Source organism: Colias philodice, chromosome 7 (assembly GCF_061535455.1).
Source record: "Colias philodice isolate Cphi_HAF_F1 chromosome 7, ilColPhil1 Martin Lab GWU primary, whole genome shotgun sequence".
Lineage (NCBI taxonomy): Eukaryota > Metazoa > Arthropoda > Insecta > Lepidoptera > Pieridae > Colias > Colias philodice.
The window spans coordinates 9,133,938-9,148,729 of NC_143092.1; the positions used below are offsets into that span (position 1 = coordinate 9,133,938).

At 37.1% G+C, this 14,792-nt stretch overlaps 1 protein-coding gene and 1 long non-coding RNA gene across 2 annotated transcripts; one reads left to right on the forward strand and one right to left on the reverse strand.

Moving 5' to 3' along the window:
* Positions 1–271: 271 nt before the first annotated feature.
* SrpRalpha (signal recognition particle receptor alpha) lies at positions 272–13,752 on the forward strand. Its single transcript, XM_089697551.1, has 10 exons — positions 272–476; positions 598–850; positions 2,275–2,391; positions 4,659–4,788; positions 5,289–5,430; positions 6,069–6,198; positions 6,541–6,683; positions 11,221–11,376; positions 11,818–12,022; positions 12,957–13,752. Exons 1-10 carry the CDS (start codon positions 360–362, stop codon positions 13,385–13,387), a joined length of 1,824 nt encoding a protein of 607 aa, XP_089553677.1. The 5' UTR covers positions 272–359; the 3' UTR covers positions 13,388–13,752.
* Positions 3,196–4,382, reverse strand: LOC149487258 (uncharacterized). Its single transcript, XR_016315891.1, has 2 exons — positions 4,170–4,382; positions 3,196–3,684 (listed from the first exon to the last, which is right to left on the reverse strand). It is a non-coding gene; the product is annotated as an uncharacterized LOC149487258 (long non-coding RNA).
* Positions 13,753–14,792: the final 1,040 nt, after the last annotated feature.

A 14,792-nucleotide genomic window follows, 5' to 3' on the forward strand; every position in this document is an offset into this window, starting at 1 on the left:
CATAGAAACTTGTATACAAAATTAATCTCAAGCTTATGAAATAGGTAAAATAATACCAAATTAATTAATTCTTATATCTCTTAACAATATTGTGCACAATTATTTAATTTCGTTGTATAATTAACTAATGATATCGATTAAAAATTAGTGTCATTTGCAAGTTTAGTGTTTTACACTGATCAAGGTTTTACATGTTTAATTTTTTTAACGTCTTCGTCGTGTCATGTTCTCGACATTTCACGTGTGTGTTGTCATTTTAGTGTCATTGAGTGTCATTCAACGCCTGACGTGACTTGAGAGAGTTGGAACAGCTGCTTTACTGTGTTCAGTATAATATTGTTTTAGTAAAATTCCACAAAATGTTAGACTTATTTAGCATTTTTAGTAAAGGAGGTATTGTGTTGTGGTGTTTTCAAAGCACGAGTGAAATTTTTTCACCGTCAGTGAATGCTTTGATACGAAATGTAATATTACAAGTAAGTTCATTAACATAGAAGCCCTTGCTTACGTTTTAATCATATTTAATGAAGGTCGCCTTTATATAATCTGTTTAGAATGTTAAATATTTAAAACTAATTAAGTAATTTTTTATTTTAGGAGCGTTCGGGGAACAATTCGTATAACCATGACGCCTTAACATTGCAATACAAGCTTGATAACGAATTCGAGCTTGTGTTCGTGGTCGCGTACCAGAAAATCCTTCAACTATCATACGTGGATAAGTTCCTAAATGATATCCACTTGGAGTTCAGGGATAAGTACAAGAATGATTTGCAAAGCGGGAGATTTATCACGGATTTTGATTTCAAAACATCCTTTGATAACATACTTAAGCAATGTGAAACATGGGGTAAGTACCTGTATTCTAAATACGCAATAAATGTGTGAATTCATTATCTTATCTTCATATTATTTAACTAGTATTACTTGTATTACAATCATATCCTACAATAATGCAATACTATTCTTCCTTTATATATTGTAACATAGCAAAGTTGTAGAATGTTTTATTCTATTCACTTATTATCAATTTTAAAATGCATATACAGTAGCACCTCTATAAGTCGAATAGCAAGGGAGACGCCAAAAAATTCGAGTTATAGAGTTTTCAAGTTATGGAGTATTTCGACTTAGGCGGATTTTGATTCGACATAAAGAGTTTGAGGTTTATTCTTATAAATTTTGAATTAGAGAGGTAAAATAAATTAAAATTCAACTTGCAGAGGTCACAAACATGTTTTTATTTATTATAAATCAACATTATTTCAAATCATTTTAAAATAAAAAAATATGGCATTAAAAAAGTCAGTATTTTTTTTGCTTTAGATAATTTGGTTTGCTTTAAAAAAAGTTTGTTTTTGCGTTCTTGCCTCTTTGATGGAAACCCATGGAGCGCATGTACTATTCACGTCTTTTTTGTCATCTTAATCATTAGTATCGGTTTTCTAAGCTACTGAATCGATAATTTCGTCATCAGATACTTAACGCAAACACGTGTTTCGTGAGTCATAAATTAATTATCGTATACTCCTAAAATGTTGTCTAAGAAACAATAGTGTACTTGCACTGTCGGTAAATTCTTAAAGTACCGACTTTTTTTTTGTTCGAACAATAGTGGTAATAAATTCCAAATCATCAAGTTATAAAGGTTGTAAAATATAACGTTGCTATGTTCGAGATACAGAGGTCAAATTTGATTTTTCGAGGTATAGAGTGAAAATATGTACCAAAATGGCTTGGAGGGACTCGGTGATTATTTCGACTAACAGAGGGACAAAATTTCAAGTAATAGAGGTTTTCGGGTTTGAAGGGAAGGGAACAAGACATTTTTTCGAGATTTGGAGGTTTTTGACTTATCGAGGTTTGACTTAACGAGGTGCTACTGTAAATTATTGGTCACTAATAGATGACTCATGTTGTCCTATAATTAATAACACATTGTTCCTACACTATAAGGAAGACTTAAAAAAGGCACTTAACTGTTTAAATGAAATATTCAATTTTAAATATAAATATTAAATTGGTAATCAAATGAAAATGGTATGTTTAATAAGAGCTAGCGCTCAAGAACAACTTTTGTCTCCGCAACTATTTTGTCTCTCCCATCAACTCTATGGGGAGTTGCGTCGCTATGTGCGCGCACTTTCTTACTAGCCCATAGAGTTGTTGGAGAGACAAAATAGTTGCGGAGACAAAAGTTGCTCTTGCGCGCTAACTCTAATAGTTTCCAGACTTTAATGTAGATATCTAAATTCTATTTTTTTTAACTTTCAGCAAAGTCACAAGCAAAACTACCAAAACAGATGAGAACATTTGAAGACTCGCAGAAGTCTAAAAAAACTGTTGCATCCATGATTGAAAGGAAAGGAGATGAGAAGAATAAGAAATCAGGTAAATTTTATCTCTATAAAATAAACAGGCAAAATAATAAATTTAATTGAAATAAGATATAAAGTTTCAAAGTAATATTTCTGCTTAACCCATTAGTGCATAAAGTTCATTAGCGCCTTTTTCATTATGATCACTATAATATATCATCTTTTAGAGTATCTTTAATGAATAAATGACATAAAATATTTAGTTTATGTAAAAGTTCAGATTTTATAGCCCGTCCGATAAATCGGACGTTATGCATGGCGGACACAATTGATGTTAAAAAGAGGTTGAAATAAAAGTACGGATTTTATGAAGAAATTTATTATAAAAAGCAACAGAAGATAAACGTATTATAATGTATGATGTGATATGCCATGTGGTATTTCGGGTGAAGACCTACATCACATTTCTGACACTGAAATTTACTTTTTCCTCCACATTGGTTTGCACACCGACGTTCAGTACTTATTGGGACTTATTGGGTAGTTCCTCATTGTACATAATGGTTTCGCTGGCTTGCGACCTTGATGTGGTGGTGTGCCATGTGACGAAAGTAAGCTTCTTGCTATGAAACGTCTAAAAACGAATAAGGACTGGCTGCAGGAATGGCTGCACAAGAGACACTGGTCTCTTGTGCAGCCATTCTTCCGAGCAAGTAACCAGGCGTTTACTACTGAAACATCTACTAAATATGCAAATATGGGCCACCACCACTTCTTTATACGCATTTGAGTTCTTAAATTTGCAACAGCCTGGTCGCATTTGTCTACTCCACCCATATACTTATTGTAATTTGAAATAAGTGATGGCTGAGGGAAATGCACTTTGGCTTTTTTGTAGTTTTACCAGCGGGTTGCAGATGTAATTTCTAGATTTTCAAAGTTAGTGGCTACTGTGACAACATTCTTATCATTCCACCGGCATACGAGTTACACGTACGTTACGTATCAGCTAGTCGGTAATCGTAATAACCTCGCACCTCCTTCTTGAATTTTTTGACGTCTTTGACCGGGCAGTTCTCAGTGCAATTAGCTCTCAAGGTCCAAGGTGTAGCATAATAGCCAAGCTCCTTCAGGTGTCTCATCAGGCTCAAAGACGTAAAATAATTGTTGAAAAACAATTTTATGCCACTGTTAGGCGGAAGTTTGCTCAACGTAATTAGGCTGAGAATCCGATCCGATCAGGTCACTGTCTTCGTCAGTGACCTGATCGGCATTCTTGATGGGGGGCTCAACGTAAATTATATTTTCTGTATAATCATCAACCTCCTCACACTCCAAAGCAGATAATATTTCATGAACTTGTAACCTGTAACAATTCAACAAAACACGACATGCAGTGCCCACAGTGCATAACGTGCGATAAATCGGACGGTACGAAATTAGCAAGCATAGTATTCACAAGTCAATAACTGCGTTAAAAACAACCGACTTCAAACTTGTACTTGCAACATTTACAAATACAGTCAAAAATGCTCATAAAATAAAAACTACTGGGCCTGTCCGAATAAAATTTTTATGGGACCAATTCGACACCATCCCGCATCGAACAAAAAAAGAATCACGTAAATCGGTTCAGAAACCACGGAGTAATCGGTGTACATACATAAAAAAAAAAAAAAAAAAAAAAAACATACCGGCCGAATTGATAACCTCCTCCTTTTTTTTGAAGTCGGTTAAAAATGACAGTGGCTACGTAAAAATTACATTTAAAATAAATAGTCGAATAGTTTAGCAATCAAAATATCCATTTAACACTAAAAAAAATATAATAAAAACACAAAATAATCTTACCTTCGCCACGAAGAATTTTGACCGCGTGCCGCCATTTTACGAATTGACAGCTGTCACGCATGCGCGTTAATATATTTTATAACAACAGTGTTTCCGAGTTTGAAAATATATTCAACAACTGTTTTAAAAAGATAAATCTTGAGTAAAATATATAATACTCCTAAAATAACGATTTTATTGACGTCCGATTTATCGAACGTTATGCACTAATGGGTTAAGAACTACACAATAAAAAATGCAGTGATAATGTAGGTCTTCTTTCAAAATTTCCAGGTAAGATTAATTAACTGAGTAGTTAGTTTGAATACATTTTTCTCGTCACTAAAATTAATGACATGGTTCCTACAAACAGATACTTGAACTTGAGTTTCTATACTAACTGATCTAATTGATACTCTTTTGTTCAACAATTATTGTTCTGTTTATCCTGTTTGATAAAATACAATAGGAATATTATAAAAAAAAACATATATTAAAATTATTTTTCAGTGAAAATAGTAGAAAATAAGGTTGCAAATGGGAAGATTGAGGAGTCTCCTGAATTGGAAGATGATGTTATAGCTGCAAACAGAGCCAAGCTCGCTCAGAAATTAGCCTCAAAAGGCAAGAAAGAAGTGAAGTAAGTTATCACTACATAGTATAAAACAAAGTCGCTTTCTCTGTCCCTATGTCCCTTTGTATGCTTAAATCTTTAAAACTACGCAACAGATTTTGATGCGGTTTTTTTAATAGATAAAGTGATTCAAGGGGAAGGTTTAAGTATATAATTTATTAGGTTTTAGACAAAGCGGGCGCAGCCGTGGGTGGTAAGCAAGTTACAAATATAGTTTTTAGCATTTTATATGATTTCTGTTTATCCCTATATAAGGAATAAACACTTTGATTGAATCCAAAAATTATTTAAATACATACATTGTTGTTATAAAGTTCAATTATATTAGAAAAATGTTCATAAATGTTATACATAATGATATTTTTAATATTTTCAAGCTATTAGTTATTAGTAAGATATTTATATTGGTACATTATAATGAATGTTTAATTTTTTATCTGAAAAAAACAGTAATTTCTTCATATATGTATGCAAAAATAACAAAAAATATGAATTAAAAACAACAGGAAGTCCCCGAAAAGTCCGAAAACGGTGGATCGCACCAAAAAGCCGCGCGTGTGGGAACTGGGCGGTGATTCAAGGGATCTGCCCACTCTCGACTTCAGTACCGATAAGGAGGGAGACGTTGAAGTGGCTGCTGACACTCAGGTAATAAATATTTCAGCGATTTGAGTATCTTATATTGTTTGAAATATGAATGAAAGGTAAACCGACAAAAAAAAAACAATACTGTACTGGACAAGTGATTGTTATACTTTTTTATTATGAAAATTCTGTTTTGCTAGAATCATGTTTTTTTTAAATAATGGTGTAATATCATATTACGCAATGTATCAATATTACAAAGGTGTGCAATGTTATGCAAAGATTTATTTTTAATGTACCTATACAACTTTATGGAAAGATTTTTTTGCACTTCTACACTAAACCTAAACTTTAATAAGATTCGTTCTGCAAAATGCATAGAAACGAAGTTTATAACGATTAAATATGTATTATATATGACACCAATAAATAAATAAAATAATCATCTCAATAGATGGCGCGCGGTGTGTCCAGTGTCCCTTAGACACATTAAACTGAAGGTATAGAATAAATTCGATTGCTCTGGCGGGTCACGAGGGGCTGACTTGGTCAGGCATCCGCCCCGGAATGGCGCGAAAGGATGCGGGTTCGAGTCCCGCCTCGTGATCGAATTTTTTCTATTCTTTATAAATTTATATTTATTAAGCATTTGAATGCCATAAAAAAAAAATATCAATTTCAACCAATAATATATTTTCCAGTTGGTCGGCCAAATGACGGGTGCTATACGCGATTTAGAAGTTGAGTCTGAAGACTCGAGCAGTGAAGAAGAGGAACAAACCGGGAAACCAGCGCCAAAGAAGTCTGGTGGCATGTTCAGTATGTTTAAGGGTGAGTTGTGGCTTGTATGTTTGTGTGTATGAGCAGTATGAGATTGACGCATGTTGTTTTTGTTGTAAGGAAATATTGTGTTTGAAAAACTATACAAAAAAATAAAAATGTTCAAAATTTCGCTGGATCAACTACGAATTTATCTTCCTTCATTTCAAGTAAACTTTCTTAATTTTTGCATTTACCATACATTTTATTAGACTCATATTTTGTCTCGTATTGCAATTTTTGGATACAGAACCAACAAAAACAATCTTGTCACATCCGACCTATTTTATACTTAAAAAAGGAAATAATTATTGCTCAATGTATTAGAAAACTTTATTATTAATCTTTTTACAGGTCTGGTTGGATCTAAAGCTCTTACCGAGGAGCAAATGCGTCCAGTGTTGGATAAAATGCGAGACCATCTCATTGGCAAGAATGTGGCCGCTGATATCGCTAACAAACTGTGTGATTCTGTTGCTACTAAGTTGGAAGGAAAGGTAAGGAAAGTCTTATAGACTCTAATGTTAAAAAAAAGACGGGTTGCACTCCGGGAGTGCCGGCAGAAGTGAAAACTTGATTATTAACGTTGAGCATATTTGATATCCATCCGTCTTATGCTTTTTCGATCAGGTCACGTGTCCTGACGCGAGTTTAAGATTTTATACCCATTACAGAAAAAGTGTTCAACGCCGCTAAAGAAGTTTTCACTTCAAAAATAGTTTATACACTAGCTAACGCATTTGATTCAATGTTTGTTAGCACATAATTAAGAAAAGCTATTTTGAATTGCCTTTCTTAACCATATATTTTCACACATTTGACAGACATACTTGCTAAACAAAACATACCTAGATACAACGAAATCGGCCATTAAATGAAATATCTTGCATGAAATTTATAAACTACCTCCTTTTTTTAAGTAAAAGAGACACACACACATACTTAAAATAACTGTAAAAGCTCCCTGACCTGTTAAAGTACCTGTTACAGCTTCCTTACCTGTTAAAGCACCTGTAACAGCTTCCTAACCTGATAAAATACCTGTAACAGCTCCCTGACCTGCGAAAGCACCTGTAAAAGCTCCCTGACCTGTTACAGCACCTGTAAAAGCTCCCTGACCTGTTATAGCACCTGTTATAGCTCCCTGACCTGTTAAAGCACCTGTAAAAGCTCCCTGACCTGATAAAATACCTGTTACAGCTCCCTGACCTGCGAAAGCACCTGTAAAAGCTCCCTGACCTGTTACAGCACCTGTAAAAGCTCCCTGACCTGTTAAAGCACCTGTTACAGCTTCTTTACCTGTTTAAGTACCTGTAACAGCTTCCTAACCTGATAAAATACCTGTTACAGCTCCCTGACCTGCGAAAGCACCTGTAAAAGCTCCCTGACCTGTTAAAGTACCTGTAACAGCTTTCTAACCTGATAAAATACCTGTTACAGCTTCCTGACCTGTTTAACCACCTGTAAAAGCTCCCTGATCTGTTAAAGCACCTGTAAAAGCTCCCTGACCTGATAAAATACCTGTTACAGCTCCCTGACCTGCGAAAGCACCTGTTAAAGCTCCCTGACCTGTTAAAGCCCCTGTAAAAGCTCCCTGACCTGTTAAAGTACCTGTAACAGCTTCCTAACCTGATAAAATACCTGTTACAGCTTCCTGACCTGTTTAACCACCTCTAAAAGCTCCCTGACCTGTCAAAGCACCTGTTATAGCTCCCTGGCCTGTTAAAGCACCTGTTACAGCTTCCTAACCTGTTAAAGTACCTGTAAAAGCTCCCTGACCTGTTACAGCACCTGTAAAAGCTCCCTGACCTGTTAAAGCACCTGTTACAGCTTCCTGACCTGCGAAAGCACCTGTTTAAGCTCCCTGACCTGTTAAAGCACCTGTTATAGCTCCCTCACCTGTTAAAGCACCTGTAAAAGCTCCCTGACCTGTTTAAGTACCTGTAACAGCTTCCTAACCTGATAAAATACCTGTTACAGCTTCCTGACCTGTTTTACCACCTGTAAAAGCTCCCTGATCTGTTAAAGCACCTGTTAAAGCTCCCTGACCTGTTCAAGCACCTGTTATAGCTCCCTGACCTGTTAAAGCACCTGTAAAAGCTCCCTGACCTGTTAAAGCACCTGTTACAGCTTCTTTACCTGTTTAAGTACCTGTAACAGCTTCCTAACCTGATAAAATACCTGTTACAGCTCCCTGACCTGCGAAAGCACCTGTAAAAGCTCCCTGACCTGTTAAAGTACCTGTAACAGCTTTCTAACCTGATAAAATACCTGTTACAGCTTCCTGACCTGTTTAACCACCTGTAAAAGCTCCCTGATCTGTTACAGCACCTGTCAAAGCTCCCTGACCTGTAAAAGCACCTGTTATAGCTCCCTGACCTGTTAAATCACCTGTAAAAGCTCCCTGACCTGATAAAATACCTGTTACAGCTCCCTGACCTGCGAAAGCACCTGTAAAAGCTCCCTGACCTGTTACAGCACCTGTAAAAGCTCCCTGACCTGTTAAAGCACCTGTTACAGCTTCTTTACCTGTTAAAGTACCTGTAACAGCTTCCTAACCTGATAAAATACCTGTTACAACTCCCTGACCTGCGAAAGCACCTGTAAAAGCTCCCTGACCTGTTACAGCACCTGTAAAAGCTCCCTGACCTGTTTAAGCACCTGTAAAAGCTCCCTGACGTGCTTTAACAGGTCAGGGAGCTAAAACAGGTGCTGTGTATACTTAATATATGTTTATTTTATTGTAATATTAACTAAATTGTTTTATTCATAACTAGCTTACCGCCCGCGGCTTCGCCCGCTTTGTCTAAAACCTAATAAATTATATACTAAAACCTTCCTCTTGAATCACTCTCTATGATCCCTGACCTGTTACAGCACCTGTAAAAGCTCCCTGACCTGTTACAGCACCTGTAAAAGCTCCCTGACCTTTTAAAGCACCTGTTATAGCTCCCTGACCTGTTACAGCACCTGTAAAAGCTCCCTGACCTGTTACAGCACCTGTAAAAGCTCCCTGACCTGTTAAAGCACCTGTTTTAGCTCCCTGACCTGTTAAAGCACCTGTTTTAGCTCCCTGACCTGTTAAAGCACCTGTAAAAGCTCCCTGACCTGTTAAAGTACCTGTTACAGCTTCCTTACCTGTTATAGCACCTGTTATAGCTCCCTGACCTGTTAAAGCACCTGTAAAAGCTCCCTGACCTGATAAAATACCTGTTACAGCTCCCTGACCTGCTAAAGCACCTGTAAAAGCTCCCTGACCTGTTACAGCACCTGTAAAAGCTCCCTGACCTGTTATAGCACCTGTTATAGCTCCCTGACCTGTTAAAGCACCTGTAAAAGCTCCCTGACCTGATAAAATACCTGTTACAGCTCCCTGACCTGCGAAAGCACCTGTAAAAGCTCCCTGACCTGTTAAAGTACCTGTAACAGCTTTCTAACCTGATAAAATACCTGTTACAGCTTCCTGACCTGTTTAACCACCTGTAAAAGCTCCCTGATCTGTTAAAGCACCTGTTATAGCTCCCTGACCTGTTAAAGCACCTGTAAAAGCTCCCTGACCTGATAAAATACCTGTTACAGCTCCCTGACCTGCGAAAGCACCTGTTAAAGCTCCCTGACCTGTTAAAGCTCCTGTTAAAGCTCCCTGACCTGTTAAAGTACCTGTAACAGCTTCCTAACCTGTTAAAGTACCTGTTACAGCTTCCTGACCTGTTTAACCACCTCTAAAAGCTCCCTGACCTGTTAAAGCACCTGTTATAGCACCCTGGCCTGTTAAAGCACCTGTTACAGCTTCCTAACCTGTTAAAGTACCTGTAAAAGCTCCCTGACCTGTTACAGCACCTGTAAAAGCTCCCTGACCTGTTAAAGCACCTGTTACAGCTTCCTGACCTGCGAAAGCACCTGTTTAAGCTCCCTGACCTGTTAAAGCACCTGTTATAGCTCCCTCACCTGTTAAAGCACCTGTAAAAGCTCCCTGACCTGTTTAAGTACCTGTAACAGCTTCCTAACCTGATAAAATACCTGTTACAGCTTCCTGACCTGTTTTACCACCTGTAAAAGCTCCCTGATCTGTTAAAGCACCTGTTAAAGCTCCCTGACCTGTTCAAGCACCTGTTATAGCTCCCTGACCTGTTAAAGCACCTGTAAAAGCTCCCTGACCTGATAAAATACCTGTTACAGCTCCCTGACCTGATAAAATACCTGTTACAGCTCCCTGACCTGCGAAAGCACCTGTAAAAGCTCCCTGACCTGTTAAAGCACCTGTTACAGCTTCTTAACCTGTTAAAGTACCTGTAACAGCTTCCTAACCTGATAAAATACCTGTTACAGCTTCCTGACCTGTTTAACCACCTGTAAAAGCTCCCTGATCTGTTACAGCACCTGACAAAGCTCCCTGACCTGTAAAAGCACCTGTTATAGCTCCCTGACCTGTTAAAACACCTGTAAAAGCTCCCTGACCTGATAAAATACCTGTTACAGCTCCCTGACCTGCGAAAGCACCTGTAAAAGCTCCCTGACCTGTTACAGCACCTGTAAAAGCTCCCTGACCTGTTAAAGCACCTGTTACAGCTTCTTTACCTGTTAAAGTACCTGTAACAGCTTCCTAACCTGATAAAATACCTGTTACAACTCCCTGACCTGCGAAAGCACCTGTAAAAGCTCCCTGACCTGTTACAGCACCTGTAAAAGCTCCCTGACCTGTTACAGCACCTGTAAAAGCTCCCTGACGTGCTTTAACAGGTCAGGGAGCTAAAACAGGTGCTGTGTATACTTAATATATGTTTATTTTATTGTAATATTAACTAAATTGTTTTATTCATAACTAGCTTACCGCCCGCGGCTTCGCCCGCTTTGTCTAAAACCTAATAAATTATATACTAAAACCTTCCTCTTGAATCACTCTATCTATTAAAAAAAACCGCATAAAAATCCGTTGCGTGGTTTTAAAGATACAAAGGGACATAGGGACAGAGAAAGCGACTTTGTTTTATACTATGTAGTGATTTTTACAATTAATCGTCTATTTCCTCCCAGGTGCTAGGAACATTCGAAAGTGTAGCCACAACAGTGAAAGCGACTCTGACGTCATCGCTCATGCAGATACTATCGCCCAAGCGTCGAGTGGATATACTGAGGGATTGCTTGCATGCAAGACAACAGGGCAGGCCTTATGTTATGTCGTTTTGTGGGGTAAGTATGAAAAAAATAAAAAATAAGTTCGATATTTGTTAAAAGTTACTAAAATTATAAAAAAGTGTAAAAAATGAGCCGTCACGGGATGCCTGACAGATGTGAAACATCAACAATATTGATACGAATTAATTTCGATTTGACGCCGCGGCGTTTGTGACGCCAGAAATCGGTTTTACGTGTTCACATAAAAAAAACGTTAAATACAATTTTTGTCGTCTTTTTTTCTGAATACAAACAATCAGAGAATTCTTGATCAGAGAGTTTTTATCCACATCGATGCTCCAATAGTTTATTTTTTGTATTAATATTGTCACATAAGCCACTGGTAACAAAACGTTTCTTATAGATTGGAAATAAACGGGCTTTTTATTTATTGTCACATAAACTTATTACCAAACCCAATTAATTACCTAATCTAACAAAACACCCCCTTCACAGGTAAACGGCGTCGGCAAATCCACAAACCTAGCCAAAATCTGTTTCTGGCTGATCGAAAACGATCTATCCGTTCTCATAGCGGCCTGCGACACATTCCGCGCGGGCGCAGTGGAACAGCTGAGAACACACACACGTCGGCTCGACGCATTGCACCCTGCGCACGCGCATGGACGCCGTATGGTGCATTTGTATGAGAAGGGATATGGTATGTATGCGCATATAATAAAAAATGTGTGCGTGTACTAGTGTACACACGTAAGAAGTGAAACTTCTTTATGAGCTTATTTTTCAAAAAGTAATTTACTATACACAATACGTAGAATCACGCGTGGTAGGGATAAGAAAAAGATGGCGCGTAACGGAAAAATGTTACGCGTAACGAAAAAATGTTACTCTAAATTTTTTTTCCAACCCCGATTAAAAAGTTTCACTTCAATAATATTTCCCTCCACAGTCATCTTTAAATGATTATAAACGCAGATCTAAAGCAGCTAAAATATGCAAGTTCCTGGGCATAAACACATATACGCATACATATAAAAAATGCATATATACATGTATCAACATGCGCACAAACAGACACCAAACACATATATACACGAATGTCGAATATGCGGACAGAAAAACCAGTATAAACATGCCGCATATAATATACGCACACACGTACGTAAGAACGTGTGTACAAATTCACAGATACGTATAAACATGTGCACAAACATACGATAACAGACCCAAGTATAAACATGCTCACAAAACACAAGCGATAGGTCAACACACACGTAATATTGCGCACGCAATATGTACGCACTTTCGTTACCCAACTTAAAAATTATTATGTAGTCATTTTGTAATTTTTTTGACGTGACAACGTCTTATTCGATACAGCCGGCTGCACGCACGAAAAAACATGACTCATGCGGCGTTTCCTCGCTCTGAGGCGTTCCATGTAAGGCTTGAAGTGCGAGCGAGAGCGCGGAACGAGCGACAAAGAAGCACAATAGGCCGTTGTCACATTCAACTATCGTTTGACTTTACAGACTTAAACTTTACAGACTTAACCATTTTTTTCGTATATTTATTGATAATAATTAAGCAAAAGAGAATAATTACACAATTTTATTTATTAATTTTTTGTACAGGCAAAGACGCAGCCGGCATAGCCATGGAGGCAATACGCTACGCAGCGGACTCAAAAATCGATGTCGTTCTTATCGATACAGCGGGTCGTATGCAAGATAACGAGCCCCTTATGCGAGCTCTGGCCAAACTCATTAAAGTGAACGAACCAGACTTAGTCCTATTTGTCGGCGAAGCCCTAGTTGGCAACGAAGCCGTCGACCAACTCGTTAAATTTAACCAAGCGTTAGCCGACCATAGTTCGTCGTCAAACCCACATGTAATAGATGGAATTGTGTTAACGAAATTCGATACAATTGACGATAAAGTTGGTGCGGCCATTTCTATGACGTATATCACGGGTCAGCCAATCGTGTTCGTTGGTACAGGACAGACGTATACAGATTTGAAAGCTCTGAATGCGAACGCGGTTGTACATGCTCTAATGAAGTAGTTTTGGGTCCATTAAACATACATATGGGGAGACGTGCGGATTTTTTTTAAATTTAGAATAATGGAACACCTAAACACCATAGACAATGATAAACCATAGATAATATCTATGGAATACACTACGTATAACTTATGTTTGTTTACTGTGTAGTCTATGTTCCGCACTTTCGGTTTATCTTTTTCAACTGGGTTGTTTCTCTGATGTATGTCTATGAATATAAAGAACCGCCATATTATAGTTTCCGTACTTATTTTTTTATTTTGTTTTTTCGAACGCCAAAAATGAGGTATCACAATGTATTCTCTCTATTGTTGATGGTTATGGATTCTTATAATTATGTTGAATAAATGTTTATTTTGTCATTATTTTATTTGTTTTATTTTTATTTTATGGGATAATCCATTTTTATTTATTTTTCATCGCAAACACTAGAGTACTATTTACGAATATTTATTACAACTAAGATAGTAGAACATTGCGCAATTAAGGAAAATCATTATTACATCTACGTCCAATGATATTATAAGTAGAAAGGTGTAAATAAGATAAGTAAAACTACTAGTGGTCCGCCCCGGCTTCGCCCGTGGTACATGTTTACGTTTTCTCTCCATAAGAATCATTCTCGTACTTGAAGGAATTTCATCTATACTAATATTATAAAGCTGAAGAGTTTGTTTGTTTGATTGTTTGTTTGTTTGAACGCGCTAATCTCGGGAACTACTAGTCCGATTTTAAAAATTATTTCGTTGTTAGATAGCCCATTTATCGAGGAAGGCTATAGGCTATATATGATCACGCTAAGACCAACAGGAGTGGAGCCACGGGGGTGAAACCGCGCGGAGCAGCTAGTAAAAAATAATTAACGAAATCGGTTCAGCCGTTCTCGAGTTATGCGCTTACCTACCACTTTTATATTATAGATATAAATCTGTGGTTACAAGTGTGCCGTTTCTGAAGATCAAAATATGTTGTTTTGATAACCTATCAACACCTTTTTGCTTGTATAATCATTGTCTTCGTACATTTTTTGAAAAACTACTATATATTAAAAGTTAACATTTTGCACACAAGTTGCACATTTCCATATTCATTAAAGATTGCGTGCCGAGTCAATATATAAAATGTGCCTTTGTGTAGTCCATAATTATTATTCATTCTTACATCAGCTTTTCATATAAATATCAAAAGAAATATTAGAATAGGTATTTGAATTCAAGCTTTGATATACCTAATTAGTACTTAATTCATTAATAACAATGCTTTTTTTGTTATACGCTTACCATTTTTATTATTGTTGTAAGAATAAGGGAACAGAATTTAAATGAAACGACATCGATCCTAAAGAGTTTATCAGTTTGTTGTATTTCATTTTAATATTATATCAATATACCTATTACATACATGT

Excerpts from the sequence above, each read along its gene's own strand:
- SrpRalpha (XM_089697551.1), top strand. The coding sequence starts at position 360 with ATGTTAGACTTATTTAGCATTTTTAGTAAAGGAGGTATTGTGTTGTGG. Across the intron at positions 477-597 it reads TACGAAATGTAATATTACAA|GAGCGTTCGGGGAACAATTC; the intron begins GTAAGTTCATTA and ends TTTTTATTTTAG. Across the intron at positions 6,199-6,540 it reads CATGTTCAGTATGTTTAAGG|GTCTGGTTGGATCTAAAGCT; the intron begins GTGAGTTGTGGC and ends ATCTTTTTACAG.